General features: G+C 48.2%; 1 protein-coding gene across 2 annotated transcripts; it reads left to right on the top strand.

Annotated features, from left to right (window-relative positions):
• Positions 1-276: 276 nt before the first annotated feature.
• On the top strand, positions 277-10839 carry TMEM52B (transmembrane protein 52B). Of its 2 annotated transcripts, none has more exons than XM_048504518.1 (6): positions 277-326; positions 781-915; positions 1459-1502; positions 2644-2682; positions 5885-6057; positions 10382-10839. In XM_048504518.1, the coding sequence occupies exons 2-6, from the start codon at positions 862-864 to the stop codon at positions 10615-10617; spliced, it is 546 nt and encodes a 181-aa protein (XP_048360475.1). In that variant the 5' UTR covers positions 277-326; positions 781-861; the 3' UTR covers positions 10618-10839. The 2 variants fall into 2 exon arrangements, with proteins under 2 accessions (XP_048360475.1, XP_048360473.1); XM_048504516.1 differs by having other exon boundaries at positions 299-462.
• Positions 10840-23085: the final 12246 nt, after the last annotated feature.

The raw sequence follows: 23085 nt of genomic DNA, 5'->3' as shown, positions 1-23085 counted from the left end.
AAAGGTTCGCCATCACTGTGATACAGCCTCCCAGAGAGATGATATGCATGAATACACACAAACTCAGCTCATATATATGCAACTGCACATAGAATGCTCCCAAGAGGAATTGCACAAGAGCAAAACAACAGGTCATTATGAGAGTCCATTTAATTTAAATGCTTGCGGGAGAATAATTGCAGACTGAAAATGGAAACGTTGCCCTGCCAGCCGATGGAAAAGGGGCAGGACTTTTGGAAAGAACAGCGGCTGGCTTTAGATTAATTTCAAGATACCCCATGGGAGCTTCAGTCAAGAGGAGGCTGGACTGGGACAGTCAAACTCAAGTAGGAACAACTGGGGAACTCTGTCTGAATTACTGTACAGAGGCTGACTTCTGACCAGGAAAGAGCATTCCCTTTGCAGAGGGACAGATATAAATATAAGGACGCAAAAGGAGAATTGAGGAAGCTCCGGTCCCAGGTGATACAGAAGGTCAAACAATATGACCTTCACCTTACCCTAGGAGGGTGGGGAGAGAAGTAACCGCCCATTCAAAAGGCAGAGATGCTTTTCGGGGAGTTGTAAAAATAGGGTCACCTTTCAGTCTTTATAGTTTTCCCACTGAGGCACTGAAAAGGGATGTGTGGATCATCTTGTGTGTCTATATGAAATGAGTCACTTTTACAAAACAAAAACCGGGAAAGTTGATGGCATTTTCAAAAATTGTATAGTAGCACGGAGGCAACGAGGAGAGGGCAGAACGGACCACCAAAGAGAATTTCTCTGTTTCTCATCCAGGCTGAAGGGTTGTGCAGGACGAACATGAGTTAGGAAAGTCGGACGAAGCTTTGGACAACGGAAGAAGGAAAGCATTTACTCATGGGAAAGGGTGGCTGCCCTGTGATCTTCTTGGCTTTCTCATGTCTGTCACAGGTAAGTCATGTTGCATTCCTCTTTGTATTTATTGGCTAGGGCACTCCTGAAAAGATGGAAGTTAAAGGAAAGTGGAAAACCAACAGGAAATGAGAAACGGAAGGTTGTCAATAATTTAAAAAGTAGAAAATATGTCTCAGCCATGGAAGAGAAAGATGAAACATTTGGGGTTCTAAAACAAGTCAAGAAAGATATGCATGGTATAGTAGCTAGGAGTGGCAGACTAATCTGGAGAACGTGGGCCAGTCATAATTCTCTCAGAACTCTGTCAGCTTCCCCTACCTCACAAGATGTCTGTTGTGAGGTGGGGAAAGGGAAGGTGATTGCAAGCCAGTTTGAGACTACTTATGGGTGAAGAAAAGCAGCATATAAAACCAACTCTTCTTCTAATCAAATGCAAAGGGAAATTCGGAGGTCTGACTCCATAGGATGGAAAACAGTGAATAGAATTCTACCAGTTTGTGAGGGTCTGTGTGAAAATGGGATGAGCAAAGATGGAAGATTGAAGAGTGACAAAACCACCTTCACTCTTTCTGTTTGAAGATTCCTCCAGTGGAACTCCAGGGGAGCTGCACAAACACTGGCCAGTGAGTATATGAGTGATCTAAATGCAATAAAAATCACACAGATTCCCTAATGGGAAACTTTGCCTCCATTTCTGGAAGGAGGAAGATTCATGCTATTTGGTGAACGGACCTTTTGGTCCTTCAATGGGATGGTTGTCAGTGTCTTCCAAAGATCAGAAAAACACAATTGTCACCAGGGTGTGATTTGGAATTTTTTAACCCAAGCGGGAGTCTCTGGGAGTAAGAGGTGAAGTTTGAACTAAGGTTCCAAGTAGCATCAAGGGGGCTGGAGGCATCAATGGGACCCTCTCTGGTTTTCCAAATGCCAGTCTCCAGATTTTGGAGATCTCTGGGGGGGAAAGGTAAAGCTAAAGGTCGTCCCCCGTGAAAACACCAGATCATTATTGACCCATGGGCTAACATCGCATCACAACTTTTCTAGGCAGACTATCTTTACAGGGTGGTTTGCCATTACCTTCCCCGGTCATCTACACTTTACCCCCAGCAAGCTGGGGACTCATTCTATCGACCTTGGAAGGGTGGAAGGCTGAGTCAAGTCAACATGGAACAGGTCACCTGGACTGAATTATGAGCCTAGCTTTGACTGCCGTACTGCAGCTGACCACTCTGTGCTACAGGGATCCTCTATTGTTGTGAAATACATTTCAAAAGTTGACCTAAATCAGGAAGAAAGTGTTGCAGGCAGATTAAGAATACTAAGGTGCTGCTCTGACCACTGGCTTCCCTGGTGTTCCTGATTGTGTCAAGTCAAAATGGCAGCACTGTTGAGATAGTGGGTTGGATCCAACTGTTCTCCAGCCTAAAGAGACTTCCTCCAGATCACAGGTGTCAAACTCTTGCCCCTCCAGATGTTATGGACTACAGTTCCCATCATCCATCAGCATGATGCTGGCAGGGGATGATGGGAACTGTAGTCCATAACATCTGGAGGGCCGCAAGTTTGACACCTGTGCTCCAGATTAAGCTGTGGAAGCAGCCCATGCAAGGACAGCTTGTAAATAAAGGGTGCTGGAGAGGTACAAGCAGGCCCATGGCTAATATTCTTATTAAGGGGAGAAATTAAATGATACAAATTCACGTGCAAATCTGCTCTTTGCTTTGTTGACATTAACCTTGTCTTGAACCTTTCCCCCTCTGAAAGCTGCCCAGATGCGAACTTGATCCACATCTGGTACATTTGGTAAGTGTAAGGGGGAAAACCCCAGCCCCTATAAGGAGTAATTGTTTCCTACATATGTGTGTGGATGAATTGTGCTGAATTATTTCTCTGGATCTTTCTCAGAACTAAATGTGAGTCACACCTCGGCCATAGAACATCTTTGGAGACCCTGTGCCCTGCCTCAAAATATATGAATTTAAAATAACAACATAAGAACATAAACACAACAAGGGTGCTTCTGAGCATGAACAGAGTGCCTTCTCTCCACTAGGGAGCCACAGCCTGCCCATACAGAGATAGGAAATAGAGTAGAAGACACCAAGTCCTGGAACATCCTTTTTGAAGGAAGGAAGGAAGGAAGGAAGGAAGGAAGGAAGGAAGGAAGGAAGGAAGGAAGGAAGGAAGGAAGGAAGGAAGGAAGGAAGGAAGGAAGGAAGGAAGGAAGGTCAAAGTATAAAGATTACTCAGACATTCTGAAGGACTGTATTCTCCCATACGTTCATGCCTAGGCATTAAGATCACAGGAAGAGGCCTGCCCGCCCATCCCATTGACCAAAGAAGTCATTTGGGGGATAGACCAGAGGGGGCTTTTGCACCCCCATGATTATGTAGCAGCCTCCCCAGGAGAGTGTGCCAACCCCCCTACCCTCCTGCTTGATGTTCAGGAGGCAGCTGCAGATGGTTTTATTTAGGACTGCAATTTGGTTAAATTTACTCACAGTCCTGAATTGTCATTTTAATTTTGGTTGTATGTTTTTTTTTTATGCCTAGTGACCCCAGAATGAACCCACTACCAATGAAACACAGATTATGTTCCATTGAGACATAAAGTATGGAGAAGGGGCTTCCCCTATATTGGCATTTACATGGCCAGTACTGAAAAGAAGTGTTGTCTTATAAGAGTCAGTTCATGTCTACACCTCAACTGTGAATGTTAGAAAAAGATCAGGCAGTGACTGCATATATGTGTCTTTTTTGCTTCCTCCCCTTTTTTCCCTTTTAAGTTGACACCTGGAAGAAGAAGAAGAGTTTGGATTTATATGCCTCCTTTCTCTCCTGCAGGAGACTCAAAGGGGCTTACAATCTCCTTGCCCTTCCCCCCTCACAACAAACACCCTGTGAGGTGGGTGGGGCTGGGAGAGCTCCGAGAAGTTGTGACTAGCCCAAGGTCACCCAGCTGGCGTGTGTGGGAATGTGCAGGCTAATCTGAATTCCCCAGATAAGCCTCCACAACTCAGGCGGCAGAGCAGGGAATCGAACCCGGTTCCTCCAGATTAGATACACAAGCTCTTAACCTCCTACGCCACTGCTGCTCCTATTGAACAGAGTGTGCATATAGGATTGGCCCAGTCTTCCTGAACCTCAGTTCCCAAGACTGACACCTACAGAATGATGACAAGTATTACAGAGATTGCAGAGATGAGGGTGGAACACACTGGGGCCAAGAATAGTGCAGAATGAATGGACTCTGGCTGTTCACGCTGAGATTTTAATTTTTCTCCCACAGAACCCAGAAAAAAGGAGTCAAACTCCGGAAAATTGGTTTCAAACCCAGGAGAGACCCAAAAGTCTCCAAAGGTGTATCAGGGGAAAATGGTGCCCGGACACAACACCTGCCCCGGGAACCCCGCCACCACACACACTCCATGCTTGAGGGGTGGGGCTTGGGGCAGGGGCAGCTCCTGGGCCAGTCTGCTGCTGTGCGCCTGTTGGAGCTGCCCCCTGCCCCCCGCCAGTGGTGGGACCCAGCAGGTTTGCACCACTTCGACAGAACCGGTTGTTAAATTGGTGCTTGCAAACAACCAGTTGTTAAATTATTTGAATCCCACCACCAGAACCGGTTGTTAAATTATTTGAATCCCACTACTGCCCCCCGCCCTCCCTGCAAGCTGCCTCCTGCCCCCCCCCCCACAGGCCCTCGGATGGGCACCGCAGCAGCCGGCTGCCTCCTGGCAGCCGGCTAGCTCTGACTTTAGGCATCTCCCTTGCGCTGACCCAGGTCTTCCAAGCTGGGTTGGCACAGATGAGGAGGGGGGTGGGGGCAATTTTATGCCCCCCAGCTGTTGTGCCTGTGGTCATTTGACCCCCAATCCACCTTGGAGATATGCCACTGGATGTCTTCATGGTAACCAGACTAGCAGGAGACACAGAAGAAGAAGAAGAAGAAGAAGAAGAAGAAGAAGAAGAAGAAGAAGAAGAAGAAGAAGAAGAAGAAGAAGAAGAAGAAGAAGAAGAAGAAGAAGAAGAAGAAGAAGAGGAGGAGGAGGAGGAGGAGGAGGAGGAGGAGGAGTTTGGATGTATATCCCCCCCTTTCTCTCCTGCAGGAGACTCAAAGGGGCTGACAATCTCCTTGCCCTTCCCCCCTCACAACAAACACCCTGTGAGGTAGGTGGGGCTGAGAGAGCTCCGAGAAGCTGTGACTAGCCCAAGGTCACCCAGCTGGCGTGTATGGGAGTGTACAGGCTAATCTGAATTCCCCAGATAAGCCTCCACAGCTCAGGTGGCAGAGCAGGGAATCAAACCCGGTTCCTCCCGATTAGATACACGAGCTCTTAACCTCCCACGCCACAGATGATTTGGGTGCCCACTGAGGAGAAAGGTGAGACATATGCATTTTCTGGACGGACATAATATCCCAGGGGAAAACTGGGATCATACATACCGGATTGTTTGTATCTCGGTTGCTCCCTTCGCACGGCTTCCTGTTATCGCGTTAAGACTGGGAGGAAAAAACTCCAGGTAGTTATCCCTGAGCCCCTGGTTTATTTTCATTTCCCACACCAATGTTTCTGTGCATGTGCAGACATTCCCGTTTCCCCAACATTTTGATGGGCTGCAGCTGTGGGGCGGGGAGAGAGAGAAAAATAAACTGGCCCATCTCCCATGGTGTTTGCATGGGGGCGGGAGCGGTACGGGTTTTTTCAAAAGAACTGCCAATTGGGTGGTTTTTGAAAACACTGGGATAAAGGGAAATCTCCCGGGGCAGGCCCGATTTAGGGCTGGAAGTCATGCAGAAACCAGGATGTTTCACCTCCCCATCCCAGGATATTTGGTCCTCGTGGAAAACACCCTAAATAAAGTAAGTAAATAAATTCTTGTGCCTTTTCTGTCCAACTAACCGTAGAGTGGAGGCCGTTGAGTAGGTGGTCAGTTCCACCCTAACCTTTTCCTAAGACCCTCCCCCTGCAGTAAAACAAGCTCTGACAGCCCTCTTCCTTTGCAGGCTGGCCTTGGCCATTGGTGGGCTGCTCCTTCTCTGTGGCCTGGTCTCCGTTTGTGTGAAGTGCTGCTGCCTTAATTGCCAACCGTCTGGGGATGACAGCCGGACCCAGCCTTACGAGGTGACTGTCATCGCATTCGATCACGATAGCAGCACGCTTCAAAGCACCATCACCTGTGAGTGAAATACTAACCTCCAAGGGTCAGAAAGTGTAACCTCTGCTTGTGGGTTCTGTGGGGCAGAACGTGGAATGAGTTTGCAACAACAAATTTTTAAAAACAAAATGGTTTACTTTCTTAACGTATAACATATAACATCAACATTTAACATCACATTTTAAGGTCCTGTTCAGGTTGCATTTTCAAGTCCTTATATTTACAGTCTACTGATACTGCCAAGTCCAATTCTTCTTTGCAAGTGGGTTGGCTTCTGAAGACTCCAAGGGCTTGGTGAACAGGATTCAACATGATGCAGGTTTCCAGGAGAACTCTCACCCATTACAAACATTAAAAAAAACCCTGAAACAATAAACTCCAACATTTACAACATAGCAAAAATAAACAACTACCTTCCCAGTAGTTCCCAACAATATTGCAGTTTACCTTAACAAGGTGTTAAGGGCTTATACAACCAAGGTCCGAGTCTGGTAGCCTTGTCTCCTCCAAACTAGCTCTACAGCCTTCTGCTGCTTTGAGTCTCCACCCCTTACCAGGTCAACCCATTCTGCACATGGGGGTTACAAAAGCACCTAAGAAGAGTCAGAGCAATGAGCATCCAGGAACTGACCGTGCATTGATTGGGAAGAAGAAGAAGAAGAGTTGGATTTATATCCCCCCTTTCTCTCCTGCAGGAGACTCAAAGGGGCTTACAATCTCCTTGCCCTTCCCCCTTCACAACAAAGAGCTCAGAAGAGCTGTGACTAGCCCAAGGTCACCCAGCTGGCGTGTGGGAGTGTACAGGCTAATCTGAATTCCCCAGATAAGCCTCCACAGCTCAGGCAGCAGAGCTGGGAATCAAACCCGGTTCCTCCAGATTAGATACATGAGCTCTTAACCTCCTACGCCACTGCTGCTCCTGGGAAGAATACCACAGGCCTGAACAGACCTGTGCTATAAAGATAAGGTTTAGATGTGGCTTGTTGTCCTAAGGAACTTCCTCTTCTCTAGGAGACAGCCCCACTCTAAGAGTCCCCACCAGGGCCTGGGCTTCTGAAAGCAACATCAGTCAGCATTGTTATAGAGCAGTGGTGGTGAACCTTGGGTACTCCAGATGTTATGGACTACAATTCCCATCAGCCCCTTCCAGCATGGCCAATTGGGATGGGAATTGTAGTCCATAACATCTGGAGTGCCCAAAGTTCGCCACCACAGTTATAGAGGTTAAGAGTGGCAGACTCTTATCTGGTGAACTGAATTTGTTTCTTTGCTCCCCCACACGAAGCCTGCTGTATGACCATGGGCCAATTACAGTTCCCTCCGAACTCTCTCCACTCCATCTGCCTCACAAGGTGCCTGTGGTGGGAAGGAAAAGGGAAGGCAATTGTAATGCTCTGTGAGACTCCTTTTGGTAGAGGAAAATGGGATCTACAACCCTTCTTCTATTAACACTATGGGGGGGGGGATGAGAAATGTGACCACTAGCTTCCCTGTTTTCACATTTTTTCCATGACATCCAAAGAGGGGCTTACGTAGGACCTTCGGCTCTGGGTTCTGATATTCCTGGAGATTTGAGGGCAGGATTTGGAGAGGGCAGGAAGGTCAGCTGGGCTGGAAGGCCATAGAGACTAAGGACCCATTTTCTACATGAAAGCTGATCTCTACTGTTGACCCAGGCTCTTGCCACACAGATCACTGAAAACATTTTGAAAACATTTTCATTCCCTTACCCCCTTTATTATCCCCATCCTTATCCCCATCCTTATCCCCATCCCCATCCCCATCCCCATCCCCATCCCCATCCCCATCCCCATCCCCATCCCCATCCCCATCCCCATCCCCATCCCCATCCCCATCCCCATCCCCATCCCCATCCCCATCCCCATCCATCCATCCATCCATCCATCCATCCATCCATCCATCCATCCATCCATCCATCCATCCATCCATCCATCCATCCATCCATCCATCCATCCATCCATCCATCCATCCATCCATCCATCCATCCATGGTAGAGTGTTCCACCAGGCCGGTGCCAGAGCCATAAAGGCCCTGGCCCGAGTGGAGGCCAGCCGCGTCATCGAGGGTCCAGGGACCTCCAGTAAATTGGCCTCTGCTGAACGCAGAGGTCGAGCTGGGACATATGTGGGTAATGCGGTCCACGACGTATGTCTGCACTCGCCCCTTCAGAATGATTCCTGGCCACCATGGCATGATTTTCCCCTTTTGTTTTGAGTCCGGAGTTGATTTGATACCTCAGTTGCTCAAATCTCCTTGCTGTAATTCTCTAGCCTTCCTATAATTGATTCCTTGAAGATTACCACCCCAAAATTAAAAAAACAAACAGAAATGAGCAAATAGACAGGCGAGGGAGAACAGAGGGTAAATAGATCGCACAGCAACTGAAGACGTTTTCAAAACATTTCAACCAGAGAATTGTCTTAAAAGGGGATTCATTTAAAACATTTTGAGGCTGCAAATTAAGGGTTGGGGGGGGGGTAAAAACCATCTGGAAGTCAACAGAAGAAACATTATTTCCTGCCTCAAAACATTTTAAAAGGTTTGTGTGAAAAGGGCCCCTCTATGCATTTATTAGGAAAATATTGTCAACTATGTAAAAATAAAAAAGAGACAGAACAAAATAGAATGGTTTCCCCCCTGTTGTTATCATAATTTATATGAAAAAACACATTCCCATTTAAATAACCAATATTTAAATGGAAATGTGTTTTTTTCATATAAATTATGATAATAATAAAGCTCTCCACATGTGTCATTACTGTATTTAATAATGAAAGAAACATATGTGTCCTTCTCTTTTAAGCACTTGGCTGCAGGACACTTTCTTTTGTTTTTACCAGTTGCTGGTTTTTGTTCTTCCAGCTGTAGCTGACGACTTGCAGCTGATGATTTTAAAAAAGAGCACTTCCAGTGAATTCAGAGCACTGTGAGCCTCTCTTGAATGAGAAACGGTGGGCTCTGCCAGTAGCCAAGATTGGCAGGTTCCCCCCAGGACAATATTTTCCTAGCCACTGGTGAGGAATAGGGTAGGGCAGTGATAGCGAACCTTTTCGAGGCCGAGTGCCCAAACTGCAACCCAAAACCCACTTATGTATCGCCAAGTGCCAACACGGCAATTTAACCTGAATACTGAGGTTTTAGTTTAGAAAAAACGGTTGGCTCCGAGGCGTGCGTTACTCGGGAGTAAGCTTGGTGGTAGTCGGTGGCATTGCTTTGAAACAACAATGCAACTCTTCCAATGGGTGAATCACGACCCTAGGAGGGTTTACTCAGAAGCAAGCCCCATTGCCAGCAACCGAGCTTACTCCCAGGAAAAGGATAGCACTTTAGTTCTTTGCATGAAAATCAGTGGGATTTAAACAGCGCTTAACAGGGTTACCTACACTGCTTCCCCAAAACTAGGTCTTAGGTTTAATGCTAATAATCGAGCCCAGCGGCCCAGGCCAGCCTAAATGTATGTGTGGAGGGGGGCGACTCTGTTTGCACGTGCCCCCAGAGAGGGCTCTGAGTGCCACCTTTGGCACCTGTGCCATAGATTCACCATCACTGGGGTAGGGGGTTGGTTTGCCAGATCTAGGTTGAAAAATTCCTGGAGGTTTGGGCAGTGGTGGGATCCAAAAATTTTAGTAACAGGTTCCCTCGCCAGCCCCCCCTCAGCAAAAGGGGCAGAGGCGTACCTAGCCAAACCTGAGCCCTGGGCAAAACCTGAGTTGGATGCCCGCCCCCCATGGGCAGCCACCCCACCACGACCCCCCAACATTTTTTTGTACCAGGTCATTTCTAAATCATCATCACATTATAGAAAATGGCCCAACGCACAAATCTGAACCCAGCAATGGTGAAACACACAGGTTCTTTGATAGAGACTGGTGAGATAAAAGGTACGAAAGGCTGAGAATCCATGAATTGCAGGACCTGGAAGGGATTAACCCAGTTCAGGGAGTTACATTATTAGTCGCAATTGCTATATGGAACCTTCACGTTCAAAGGCAGGAGGCCTCTCGGGGAGGCGAGGGCGTGGAGGTGGAAAAGCGGACCCAATTAGTAACCCCCTCTCGGCACACACAAATAATTAGTAACCCACTCTCGGGAACTGGTGAGAACCTGCTGGATCCCACCTCTGGGTTTGGGGTTGGAGCCTGAAGAGGACAGTGAACTTAATGGGGTATCATGCCTTAGAACCCACCCTCCATTTCCTCTAGGGGGAGTGATCTCTGTAGTCTGGAGATGAGCTGTAATTCAAGGGGAGAGGGGACCCCCAGGCTCCACATGAAGGCTGGCCTCTCTGTAGTAGCCCCTCAGCATTGCCATTTTCCCCCTTCAGCCCTGCATTCGACGTTTGGGCCGGCGGCTCGACGGATACTTGCCGTGGCTCACTCCCACGGTGCTGTGCCAGGAAACCATCCCTCTGCTGGAAGCGAAACGCCCCCTATTTATGAGGAGGCCTTACGCATGAGTAGATTCACCGTGGCCAGAAGCAGAGCAGGAATGCCAGACCTGGATCCAGTGCCAGAGGGACAGCGGCCGGCGACCAAAGCTCTGGAAGCAAATCACCCCTGAGACCAGCCACGTCCCTGACTCAGAAATCACTAAGAGATACAAGTTCCATATGAAGAGAGTCCAAAAGTCCTGGCTAATGTGAATCCAGTCAAGTTGTTTGTCCTTTAATCTAATAGATAGGAATTGGATTTCTTCCTGTTCTTTGACATCGCAAATTTCAAATGGTGGTATGATAGATAGATATTTATTACGGCCTTTAGGCCAGCCAATAGTTTAAGAACAGAATACATGTGAATACATAGCATTCCATTTATACAAAAATATAATATAAATTGTAAATCCATTATAAAATCTATTGATAAATAACATTAACTTCAGGCATTATTACAGTCCTCGTCACACAGTACAGCTCTTTGTCTTAATAAGGAACTACGCTTGTTGTGTACCAGAATACAAAATTCAGCTACCTTCTGTGAAATGGCGGAAACACGATCTTCTAATAGCATTCTTACAGAATTTGTATCTGAATGATCTATGAATGGATATACATGACGAGTTAACAATGGTTGGATCAACAGCTCCCTTTCACCTTCGTGTAACTTGCAATGCAGAAAGATATGTGGCACTGAGTCTACTTCCCCTGAGCCGCACACACAGGTTCTCCTGTGCCTTGGAATATTTTGGAATCGTCCCATCAGATTAGCTGACGAGAAGGCATCAAAGCGAGCCCTAGAAAAAGCCCATCGGCTTCTTGCTGACGTTATATCGGATAGATAAGGTGCAGCTGAAATACCTATCCATGATTTTAGTGGTTTATATAAAACAGGTAGCCGGGGAAAATCTGTTTGCATCTCGATGTCAGTAAGGCGTTGGTGGACCATAACAAATGGTGGTATGCAAGCAATGAACTAATGAAATGTTCCTGAGGGCACTTATCTACTAGAATCTATACTCTGGCTGACCACACACAAGGTATCTACTGCTCAGTGGGGGCAAATATCTGGCACAGCAAGATTTCTTGTGTGGACATTTCTCCTCCAGCTGCACTTTCACTTTCTAGTCCCCCACAGCAAGCGAGACCACTTCGAGCGTGAATTTAATTTTGCTTCACCACCAGAGCAGGGAGATTTTCCAGTGAGCGCAACTTTGCTCCGGATCTCTTCACTCCGCCCACGTCCAGCCAGCCTGCCTGCCTGGCCCCACCCTTCCCACTCCTCACACTGCTGTCCTTGCCTTCCCCCTTGCCCCATTCCATATTCCCGGCTCCCTTCTGCTTCTCTAATGCTTATGTATCAATATAACAGAGTTGGCTTTTGCAAAGAACAGCACAAGTAGGGCCTGTTTCTGGCTCTAGTCCAACTCCTCCGCTCGGCTTCTGTCCTCCCCAGTGATCGGAAGAGCTTTTAAAAACTTTTTTTTGAAGATAAGCCTCTTTTTAAAACACACCTCTCTCTTGTGGCAGCAGTGAGAGAGAAGCTGGGATGGGGGGAGAGAGTGAAGGGGAAGTGGGGAGGAGATATCAGCTTTATAGTGTTGGGGCTACTGAGTGTTATGAGATCTGTGCCTTTAAGTGGGACCAAGGAAACAAACCTGTTGAGACTAGCTGCAGGGAGGATTGGGAGGAGAAATGTGAGGAGGCCATTCTTCAGCCCTACCACATAGCTAAAAGGCAGGAGGTTAGTAGTGTTCTATAAGAAATACTAATATAGTCAGTTGAGGTGCAGCAGTTGAGAAAATTGTGATTTCTCCCAAGAAATCAGAGAGAGAGAGAGAGAGAGAATTGTATGCTTCTGTATTAGAATATAGTCCTGAATTAATATGAGAGTTCTTCATTTTCATGCACTGCCTTTGTCAAAACCATTATTTTGTGCATTGTTGAATTTATTGTTGAATGGCATTTATAGTTCACTGAATCACTATTGCCAAACCTTATATTTTTATTTTCAAACTTATGGTGGGGAGCAGAGCTATGTAGGGACTAGGACCCAGACAGGGCATTCGACAACAAAGAAGGTCCAGCATGTTGAGTTCTGTGGGGAAGGAATATACAGCCCTACTTAAAATCTTTTTCTGACTACAGCTGATATGCTTCTGCATGATTTACTGTTCTTTATTGGGGTGATTAATCCACATTATTTTTGCATCAAGTATGATGGGATCAAACACGCACTCCCAGCACAGTTATTTACAGGGAGCTGCATGTTGCATCTCTGTATGAGCCTTCAGCACACTTGCCTACTGAACACTCCAAACTCACAAAGAAATATCTTTCTAAAGGTGGGTGATGTTCTTACACGCTCTAAAATGCAACATTTTCAGGGTAATGGCAATGTTATATTTATATTTAATTCCGAAAAAAACGACAACCCTGTGTCTGGGTTAATAAGCTATTGGGTCACGGTTAAGAATATTGTTACTGAGTATTCCTGGAATCTTGATTCAGTTCACCAAGCATCAATACCTTATTATCCATACAACGTTATGGCTGAGACTGAGGCTTTATAAAAAGTAAAATTTCTAGTTTACAGTGTGGTCAATCAGTTGGTCTCTTACTTCTGCTCTGGCCCCTTCCACACATGCAGAATAATGCACTCAACCCATTTTCAATGCATTTTGAAGCTGGATTTTGCTGTGTGGAGTAGTAAAATACACTTTCAAACAGGGGCGTAATGCCCATTGGGCAAGGTGGGCATCTGCCCAGGGCACCACCTTGTGGGGGGCATCAAAATGCTGGGTTCGTTTTTGGGTATTTTTAGTGGTTTTCCATTTTTGGCCTGCAGGGGGCACAGTTTTTAGGCTAGGGGCACCAATATTTCAGCGTATCATCAGGAGACTGTCCTTATGCTACCCCCCAAGTTTGGTGAGGTTTGGTTCAGGGAGTCCAAAGTTATGGGCTCCCAAAGGGGGTGCCCCCATCCCCCATTGTTTCCAATGGGAGCTAATAGGAGATGGGGGCTCCAGTTTTGAGGGTCCATAACTTTGGCCCCCCTGAACCAAACTGCACCAAACCTCGGGGTATCATTAGGGCAGTCTCTTGATGAGACCATGAAAGTTTTGAGACTGTGCCTTCAGAAATGTGCCCCCCCCAGCCTGCAATCCCCATTGACAGCAATGCAGAAAACTCAATGCAGAACAAAGATTCTTGGGCAAACTTCTGGGATGTTCCTGCAGGGGGTGCATTTTTGGACATATCAGCACCAAAATTTCAGGGTATCATCTGGAGACTGTCATGATGGCACCCCCTAGGTTTGGTGCAGTTTGGTTCAGGGGGTCCAAAGTTATGGACCCTCAAAAGGGTAGCCCCCATCTCCTTAGCAAAGAATGGGGGATGGGGCACCCCCTTTGAGGGTCCATAACTTTGGACCCCCTAAACCAAACTGCACCAAACGTTTACTTTATTGTATTGTATTCTTATGTATTGTTATGATGTTGTATTACTATGATGTGGTTCACCACACTGAGTCCAATTCCAATGGTTTTTCCAGTCTTCTTCAGTTTTCCATTCTAGGTCTACCTTAACTGAGTAAATCCTAAACAGGTGATGCCCATGCAGTGCCCAACGATTGCAATGTCTCTCTCAATGCCAGATTTATTATAAATAACTATTGTTCGTATTATTCTAAAGATGCCAATAAGGAAAAAAATAACTCTTTATTATTCCATAGGTGAGTTTATAAGTGGATTCCAAATTCTTGCATTGGGAGGCTTAGGCTCAAGTGCTTTATTTAATATCTGAACAATTGCTCCCTGCTGGACACCAAAATATACTTTTCTATGTGTTTGTTCTGAAGTCAATAATGTGGAGACCTCTTTTGGTAATTCCTTTTCCTTTGTTTGAAAGAAATGCCCTTCTTTCTCCAGTTAAACTGCTATGATGGAAGAGACTTACAGCACACACACACTTGCACATGTTGAACAGACAATGAATGGAGCCACGGCGCAATGAGGTATTTCTGATTAAAAATGGCATTTAGGAGAGAAATTGGGTTGCAGCTTTTTAAAAACACATCAATGTTTCAATTTTTTCACACGACTCCCAGCTTCCTACCCCCAGCCCAAACCTGAACGATGCTGCTGCTACTTAAATGAATAGGGCAAGGTTCAGTCAGCAAGCTAACCAGATGAGAAACAAATAAATAAATACTCCCCCACCCTGGCCACAGACATCTACTGAACATTTGGGTGCTGTGTGGTTTCCGGGCTGTATGGCCATGTTCTCGCAGCATTCTCTCCTGACGTTTCGCCTGCATCTGTGGCTGGCATCTTCAGAGGATCCTCTGACGATGCCAGCCACAGATGCAGGCGAAACGTCAGGAGAGAATGCTGCGAGAACACGGCCATACAGCCCAGAAACCACACAGCACCCAAGTGAATACAAAGAATACAAAGAACCTTTATTGGCATAACAACATTATATACTCAGATCCACTTAACCAAGTAGAGGGAAGCTAAAATAAATGTACAGGTAGAGAGGCTGATGTTCAGGATTTGCTCCAAAAGCGCTGTTTTATATACAAATCCAAAAATTTGGTGACTGCATCATTTGCATCACAGCTGGGGCTGTCTAACAGAAAGGTAATCTTTTGCAAGTCAGATGCATACTCTTTTTTGAGTAGCAGGGATGACAGGTATTTGACTCTGGGTACTGTGCAAAGTGGACAATAAAGTAAAATGTGGTCTATAGAGTCAACACAATTCCCGTTGCATATGCATAGCCTTTGGCGGTAAGGGGTTTTAGTGAATCTCCCTGTTGATATGGCTGATGGAAGGGCATTGCAACGGGCCAACATCATTGCTCTACGGAACCTGGGCATGGTTATCTGGTGCAGGTATTGAGCCCCCTTATTACCAATGTAGATGATACCTAGAGCTAAAGGAGAAAGCACCCAAGTGATCCCGGCCGTGAAAGCCTTCGACAATACATCTACTGAACACATGGAAGTGTGGTGGGTGGGGGGAAAGGTTGTTTTGTCTGAGGCCTCACAGTGGCATTGAATGTGAAAGGCACCAAGACAAGCCAAAGAAAAAGCCCAGAGCAGGGCAGGGTTGGCATCCTCCGCACAGGGTGGTGCCCCATCCACAGAGACAGCCAAGCATGCCAGCTTCCAGCAGCCTTTCCCAAGCTCCAACCCTTTGCCAGCTTGGCTTCCTAAAGCCCAGGTTTGTGCACAACGTTAAGAGTGGCGGGGTGGGGGAGAGAAACAAGGAAACAAGCGGGCAAGTGGTCCGGAAGAGTCTTCTCTCCCAGCTGCTCTTGTGTAGTTAAACATAATTCAACTTAAAAAAAACCCCTATTGGGTGTTTCTGCCGTGGTGGCAGTAGCCCATGTTTCTCTGTCCCCCCCCCCCCCCCCCCGCTGCCACTACCGCTGCTGCAGAAATGCCCAACAGTTTTCTTTAAGTTGAATTACGCTTAACTAAGCAGCTGGGAGTTGAATTACGCTTAACCAAGTTGAATTACACTTAACCGAGTTGAATTATGCTTAACCGAGTTGAATTATGCCTAACCAAGAAGCTTAACTGAGTTGAATTACGCTTAACCAAGCAGCTGGGAGCAAAGACTGGGGGCGGGGATAAGGCCAGAGAAGAGGCGCTTTGCTTGGTCTTGACCCCACCCCAGTCTCTTCCTAGATCAGTGGTGGCGAACCTTTGGCACTCCAGATGTTATGGACTACAATTCCCATCAGCCCCTACCAGCATGGCCCATTTTGGGCTTTCTTTAGGCTTCGGGAATTATAGAGTTCATCCAAGGAGGGGAGAGGGCAGCCGATAGTCCTCTGTTCACTAGTGATCACCCTTTGGAGCGCCTTCCTATCTGCCACTGTGCAACTGGAGAACCATACACAGATGCAGTAGGTTAAGACACTCTCTATAGCACAGCGGTAAAAGGACACCAGGAGTTTTCCATTCCAGTTGTTGTTTCCTTAAAAGTCTCAGATAGCATAAAAGGCTCCGAGTAATTTTATTCCTGGCACACACAGAGACTACACGGGCTTTGCTGTGTGCAAATAGACTTTTAGCATTCTGCTAAATTACCAGATCTTGTAAATATATGACTACAAAATCTAATAGTTGTGAGAATAAATATGGAGAAGAGATGTCAGCGGATTTGGGTCTCTTCTCAATAGGAACAAAGACATGGCATTAAAAATAATATAAAATACATCGTAGTTTGTTTTCTGCTTTGCCTTAAATGGTCAATGACATCAGCCGCTCCCTGGCCCATGGGGGGTGCCCACAGGGGGTGGGTGATATCCTGCCCTCCCCCCAGTGGGCTTTTGTGATTGATGGCCTCTAGTTCTACCCTCCAGGTATCCCAGCCAATCCCTGCCTGCACAGCAAGTAGGCAGATACTAAGTGACATCAGTCAATGAGAGACTGTGAAACCTCTTGTGGGGGGAGGGTTAAGGGGAGGGAAAGTCGGTCCTCATCTTAGATAGGTCTTGGGGCCATGACAGAGGAACAGGGAAAAACGAGGAGACAAATTATGTCGTTAGGCTTTGCCCAGTGGAGAAAAAGAACTCCGACGTCTATAGTGTCCAGGGGCGTAACTACCATGGAGAAAGCAAGGGCTCTTGCCCTGGGCATCAATGGCCTGTGGGTGGTTTGCCGCCACCTCCTGCCATTCCCCATTAGACTGCAGTAAGATTGTTACTAACTACGCAGGTGAGCATCTAGGACAGTGGTGGCAAACCTTTTGCAGGAGACTCAAAGGGGCTTACAATCTCCTTGCCCTCACAACAAACACCCTGTGAGGTGGGTGGGGCTGAGAGAGCTCCGAGAAGCTGTGACTAGCCCAAGGTCACCCAGCTGGCGTGTGTGGGAGTGCACAGGCTAATCTGAATTCCCCAGATAAGCCTCCACAGCTCAGGCGGCAGAGCTGGGAATCAAACCCAGTTCCTCCAGATTTGATACACGAGCTCTTAACCTCCTACGCCACTGAGGCTCCTTCAGTCAAGGCAGCAGAGAGGCAAGTGAGGCCACAGCGTGGAGGGAAGCGGGTCCTGTGGTCTGGCAGGACTGGGTGCAGGGCCCTGGTTAAGGTCAGCAGCTCCCAAAGCAGTCGGCCATGGGCTGCTGAGTGCTTTTTGTGGTGGGAAAGATGGAGGCCACTCCCGTGGGGCACCTCTGAGCTGCCTGGGCAACCAGTTGGCCTGGCCCACAAGAGGAGGAGAGGGCCCGCTGGAAGTTGTTTTCCTTGGCAGGCCCCCTCTTGCAATTGGGGGGTGGGGTATGTGGTGGGAGTTTTGCTGGGGGTTGGACAGGAGGGGACACAGCAACTGGGGCATCGTTTTAAACAGGTACACCACTGGATTAATGTACACCTGTGTCATGTCCTCATGGTTGCAAGATGGAGAAGAAAATGCATGTGGCAGTGGAGGTGTGAAAAGAAACAGCAAGGAAAGAAGTTTTCCTGAGAGGAGTAATCTACACATAGAAGGGCTAATGTCTGAGCAGTAGAGAAAGGATGCCCAGTGCCGTGGCCCCTCTGTCTCTCTGTCTCATTCCGCACATGCAGAATAATGCACTTTCAAACTGCTTTCAGTGCTCTTTAATGCTGTGTGGAATAGCAAAATCCACTTGCAAACAGTTGTGAAAGTGGTTTGAAAACGCATTATTTTGAGTGTGCGGAAGGGGCCTCTGACTCCCTAGTCAAGTCCCCCTCTGGAGATGAGGTTCAGGCAGCACAAAGACCTTCACTTCCAACCATAACCACCCTGTGAAGAAAGCAAGGGTGAAGGAATGGCTGACTAGCAAGCTTCCGTGAAAAAAACAGAGATTCAAGCCCAGGTCTCCATCACTTTTAGGGCTAGACCACCCTGGTTTCCAAATGTGTGCATTATTATTACCTGTAAATGGGCATTTAAAAAATCATCTCACAGTCAGAGAAGGTGAGCGAAAAAGTTTTCTCCATCAAGGAGCTGGGCACAGTCTGTAACAGACTTCTCTCCGTGATACACCTCTGAAGATGCCAGACACAGAGATGCAGCCGAAGCGTTAGGAACAAGATCTACCGGGCCACGGCTACACAGCCCGGACAGCCTACAAGAACCAGATTTCTCCATCAGTTTCAGAGTCATGTGGGTGGAGAGGACAACTCAAATGCAGGAGCAAATAATTGCATAAGCATCCCTACAGGCAATGCCTTTGGCAAACCAGGCAGGGTCAAAGGTGAGCCACTGTAAGGTTGTTGCTTAACCTTGGAAGGTTTCCTCTGCCAAGGTTGGCGCGCAGCCCAGATTTGGGGAATGTTTCCAGTATCTGCAGTTTCTAACTTTTGTATCTTCTGCCTCCCCTGCCTGTCTGTGAAACTGTTTCAATGTAGTTTTCGGATGGGAACTACAGTTGTGTTTATCTAACTTTGGCGGGAACTGGGAGGAGAGCCGGTAAAAGCGGCTGCTTGATCGCTGGGAGGCCAGTTCCCGCATTGCTTGTGATTGACTTAGAATGCCAGATCAATAAAGAACTCAAATGTTACTTTTGGCCTGGACTTTACAAGTTCCTTACAGCCACCCTTCCACAAGTCTACTATCTTGAGCAGTTAAGAAGACAGAGGCTAAGACAAGATCTCTGTTTACCAGGTCTTGAGAAGGCAACAGGGCCCATTCTTGCCAGCAGCTCCGCTGCCCAGAACTTGCCTTGCTAGCCACCCTGCTCTTTGGTGGCCGCCCACCCACGCCTGCAAGGAAGTAGCACACCACAGTCACTGCCAACAAAAGCAGGTCTCATGGCTCCAAGGGCCTCCTCCCATTCCCGACCACCCTGAACAGAGGCATATCTCCAGAAAATGGCACTTAGGGCAAGTACTGAAATTGCACCCCCAGGCACCCCAAAAATTGCACCCTCCCCGCAAAATTGTGCCCCTGGCCCCCTCTGGTGACTCCTCGGCAGTGGCATCTGGCAGAGGAAACAGGGAAAGAGGTGTGTGATGAGGGTGCAGCCAGAAGACAACTAGGCTAGGCCTTTCCCCCCCACCACATGGTGTGCTGGCTGGCTGCGGGGGCTCGTCTCCTCAACCTGGCTGCGGCAGCAGCGGTGGTGAAACCAGCTATAGCCTGCTCCTGGGCATGTGCATTGCTTGGAGAGTTGTGGACACCGTACACACGTCAGCCCAGGCTACACTGCACCAGCCACACTGCGCTGCCGCCTCTGCCGCCTCCTCCTCCTCCTCCCAGCTGGGCTGGGCTGGCTGCTGCCTCGACCAGGTGAGTGGTCTGGGGTGAACACATGCTCAGTATGGCCACCTGGTGAGTGGGCGAGTGGCAAGTGAGCAAGTGGGTGGGCAGCAGAGGCGTAGCTATGGAAAATGGAGCCCAGGGCAACATCTGAGTTTTGTGCCCCCCCAAATGGGTGGCCACCCTCCCCCACCACGACCAAACAACGTTTTTTTGCCCCAGGTCATCTCAAAGTCACCATCACATTATAGAATATGCCCCAACACACCCAGTGCTCCCTAGTTTAAACAACATTGAAAGTGATGCTATTTTTTGAAGGGGGGAATCCACACTGAAACAGCATCATTTTCAATGTTGTTTAAACTAGAGAGCCCATATTCTCCCTTTAAATCCACCTTAAAGGGAGACTCTGGGTTCCCTAGTTTAAACAACATTGAAAGAGATGCTGTTCGAGGCGGGGGGGGGGGGGGTCCACCCTGGAACAGCATAATTTTCAATGTTGTTTAAACTAGGAAGCCCAGATTCTCCTTTTAAATCCCCCTTAAAGGGAGAATCTACCCCAATATAGGATCACTTACAATATTGTTTAAATAAGGGAGCCCAGATTCACCTTAAAGGGAGACTCTGGGCTCCCAAGTTCAAACAACATTGAAAGTGATGCTGTTTCAGGGTAGATTCCCCACCCCCAAACAGCATCACTTTCAATGTTGGTTTTTGTGGGTTTTCCAGGCTGCATGGCCCTCGTCTGGTAGATTTTGTTCCTAATGTTTCACCTACATCTGTGGCTGGTATCTTCAGAGGTGTATCACAGAGAGAAGTGTGTTATACACTGTGTCCAGACTTCTCTCTGTGATACACCTCTGAAGATGCCAACCACAGATGCAGGCAAAACATTAGGAACAAGATCTACCAGACCACAGCCGCACAGCCTGTAAAGCCCACAACAACCAGTTGAATCTGGTTGTGAAAGCCTTCAACAATATTTTCAATGTTTTTTAATCTAGGGATCCCAGATCCTCCCTTTAAATCCACTTCAAAGGGGGTGGATTTAAAGAGAGAACCTGGGGAAAATTTGAAGGTGCCTGTCAGGAGAGCAATGTTTAAGCTAACAGTACCAAAATGTTAGGCTATCTTCAGGAGACTCTCTTGATGATAACACCCAGGTTTAGTGAAGTTTGGTTCAGGGGTCCAAAGTTATGGACCCTCGAAAGGCTAGCCCCATCTACCATTACCTCCCATTGGAAACAACAGGGGATGGGGCACCCCCTTTGGGGGTCCATAACTTTGGACCCCCTGAACCAAACTTCACCAAACCTGGCTGGTATCATCAGGAGTGTCACCTGACGATACCCTGAAATTTTGGTGTTGCTATCCTAAAAACTGCGCCCCCTGCTGGTCGACAACCTAAAAACACTAAAAATACACCCCCCCCCGAAATAGAAATGAGCCCAAATGTTCTGCTCCCCCAATGGTGGCCACCCGGGACATTTGTCCCCGGATGTCCTCATGGTATCTACGCCTCTGGTGGGCAGTGAAGGCTCCAATGTGCAGGCAGTGGTGGTGGGCGGAGGCTGGCGATGGGGCTGCAGGAGGAGGAGGTGGTGGCAGCAGGCAGTGGGGCACAGGCTTTGATGCCTCAAGCTGCCTTCCTGGCTGCTACCGCTCGCGTTTCAGGCTAAGACAGGGGTCGGGAACCCAGGCTGACTCATGAGCATAGCGGCTCTTCGAGTCTGTGAGGTGCGGCTCCCGGCCTTCCTGGAGCAGCGTGGGAATCCGCCCCTTCCCGCCTCTCGCACAAAGGGGAGAGAAGCGTCGGCCAGTGCCGCGCCGCCGTCCCGATCCGTCCGCCGCAGAGGCGGAGAAAAAAAGCGTGGAAGCCCTTCCGCGCCCGCCGTCCATCGCTGGCGCAGAGGGGAGAGAAAAAAAGCGTCGGCCCTTCCCGGCGCCCGCCATCCGATCCGCCCCTCCAGAGCGGATTGTTTGAACTGGTCAAGTTTAAGGGCCAGGTAAGAGAGGAGGCAGATCCTTGGCATCACCCAGAGGCAAATTAGGATCTCCCCCACCCACCCACTCCCTCCCTCCCATCCTGACCAAGACAACAGTTCCGTGGCATGATAGGAGGTTGCATAAGCGCTCCTTGTGTATGTTCTGCCTCACGAGAGATTGCCCCCACCCCCCACCCCTGGGGAAGGTAGATGGAGTTAAGCTGTCTGATGTGCTGGCGGGTGGGGGTGGGGGTCACCCCGGAACCTCCCTTGTCCGAAAGCACTTGGCTGAACTTGGAGGGGGGAGAGTTTCTGTGAAGCGCTAAACCTGCACCAAAGGGGTGGGGGAAGGTAGGGGGAAAGCCAACTTACTTTGCCCTTCGAATTTCCGTATGATGGTGCCCAGGAAGGTGTTGTGCGGGGCCACATGAAAGCGGCCGCCGCGCCACTGTCCGCACCCCCCCCCCGCTAGGTAGGAGGGGAGAGAAGAAAGTGGTGTCGGCTGCCGCCAGGCCACCACTGGCTTACGTGGGGAATCTCCCCCCCCCCCCCAAGGGTGCGGCTCCATGAATTTTCTTTTCCAGGGAAAATGGGTCCAAATGGCTCTTTGAGTCTAAAAGGTTCCCGACCCCTGGGCTAAGAGAATGGCTGTGGGTGCCAACACAGCAAACAACATCAGTGGAGTCCTATTGAGTGGCTCGCGCTTTTCTGGTAACCCTGGTCCTTTCTGAACAGCACCAATAAAACGTCTTGTGGACATGAAAATAAGTGTTTTGGGGAAGAACTCAGCACAGCCCCTCCCTCCCCCAATCTTCAGGACATTTTATTTCAGCTCAACCCATTTTTTTAAAAAATGCTAAACTAGCTGTTTCCCCCCCTGAAGTTGGCTTAAAGTCGACTTCTGCTGGCTTTGCGGAGCTCAGAAGATGCATTATTTCTGCCAACCAATCACACAGCACAAATTACCAGACCACAGTCACGCATCTTCACATGCCATGCCTCTGAAGATGCCAGCCGCAGATGCAGGCGAAGTGTTAGGAGCACAAACTGCCAGACCACAGCCACGCATCTCAATATGCCTCTGTTGATGCCAGTCATAGATGTAGATAAAACATTTGAAGCACAAATTACCAGACCATGACCACACATTTGACTGTGGCATGCCAGCCCCAGTTGCAGGCCAACCTTAGAAGCAGAAACCACCAGACCACGCAACCCTGAAAACCCACCGCGGACACCCCATCCGCCCCCCTCTAAGTGACAAGCACACCAATAAACCCTTATATTTTCCCGATCCAGACTTCCACTCATGGTTTCATAGGGCTGGTTCCATTGATCACTCGGGGGGGGGGGTCATCAAAAAAAAAA

Source organism: Sphaerodactylus townsendi, linkage group LG07 (assembly GCF_021028975.2).
Source record: "Sphaerodactylus townsendi isolate TG3544 linkage group LG07, MPM_Stown_v2.3, whole genome shotgun sequence".
Taxonomy (NCBI): Eukaryota; Metazoa; Chordata; class Lepidosauria; order Squamata; family Sphaerodactylidae; genus Sphaerodactylus; species Sphaerodactylus townsendi.
The sequence above is the reverse complement of the archived record's forward strand: the minus strand, read 5'-3'. Positions and strand labels throughout refer to the sequence as shown.

Coding starts and splice junctions, on each gene's coding strand:
- TMEM52B (XM_048504518.1), top strand. CDS start 862: ATGGGAAAGGGTGGCTGCCCTGTGATCTTCTTGGCTTTCTCATGTCTG. Junction 916..1,458: donor CTTTCTCATGTCTGTCACAG/GTAAGTCATGTT, acceptor TTCTGTTTGAAG/ATTCCTCCAGTGGAACTCCA. Junction 6,058..10,381: donor GCTTCAAAGCACCATCACCT/GTGAGTGAAATA, acceptor TTCCCCCTTCAG/CCCTGCATTCGACGTTTGGG.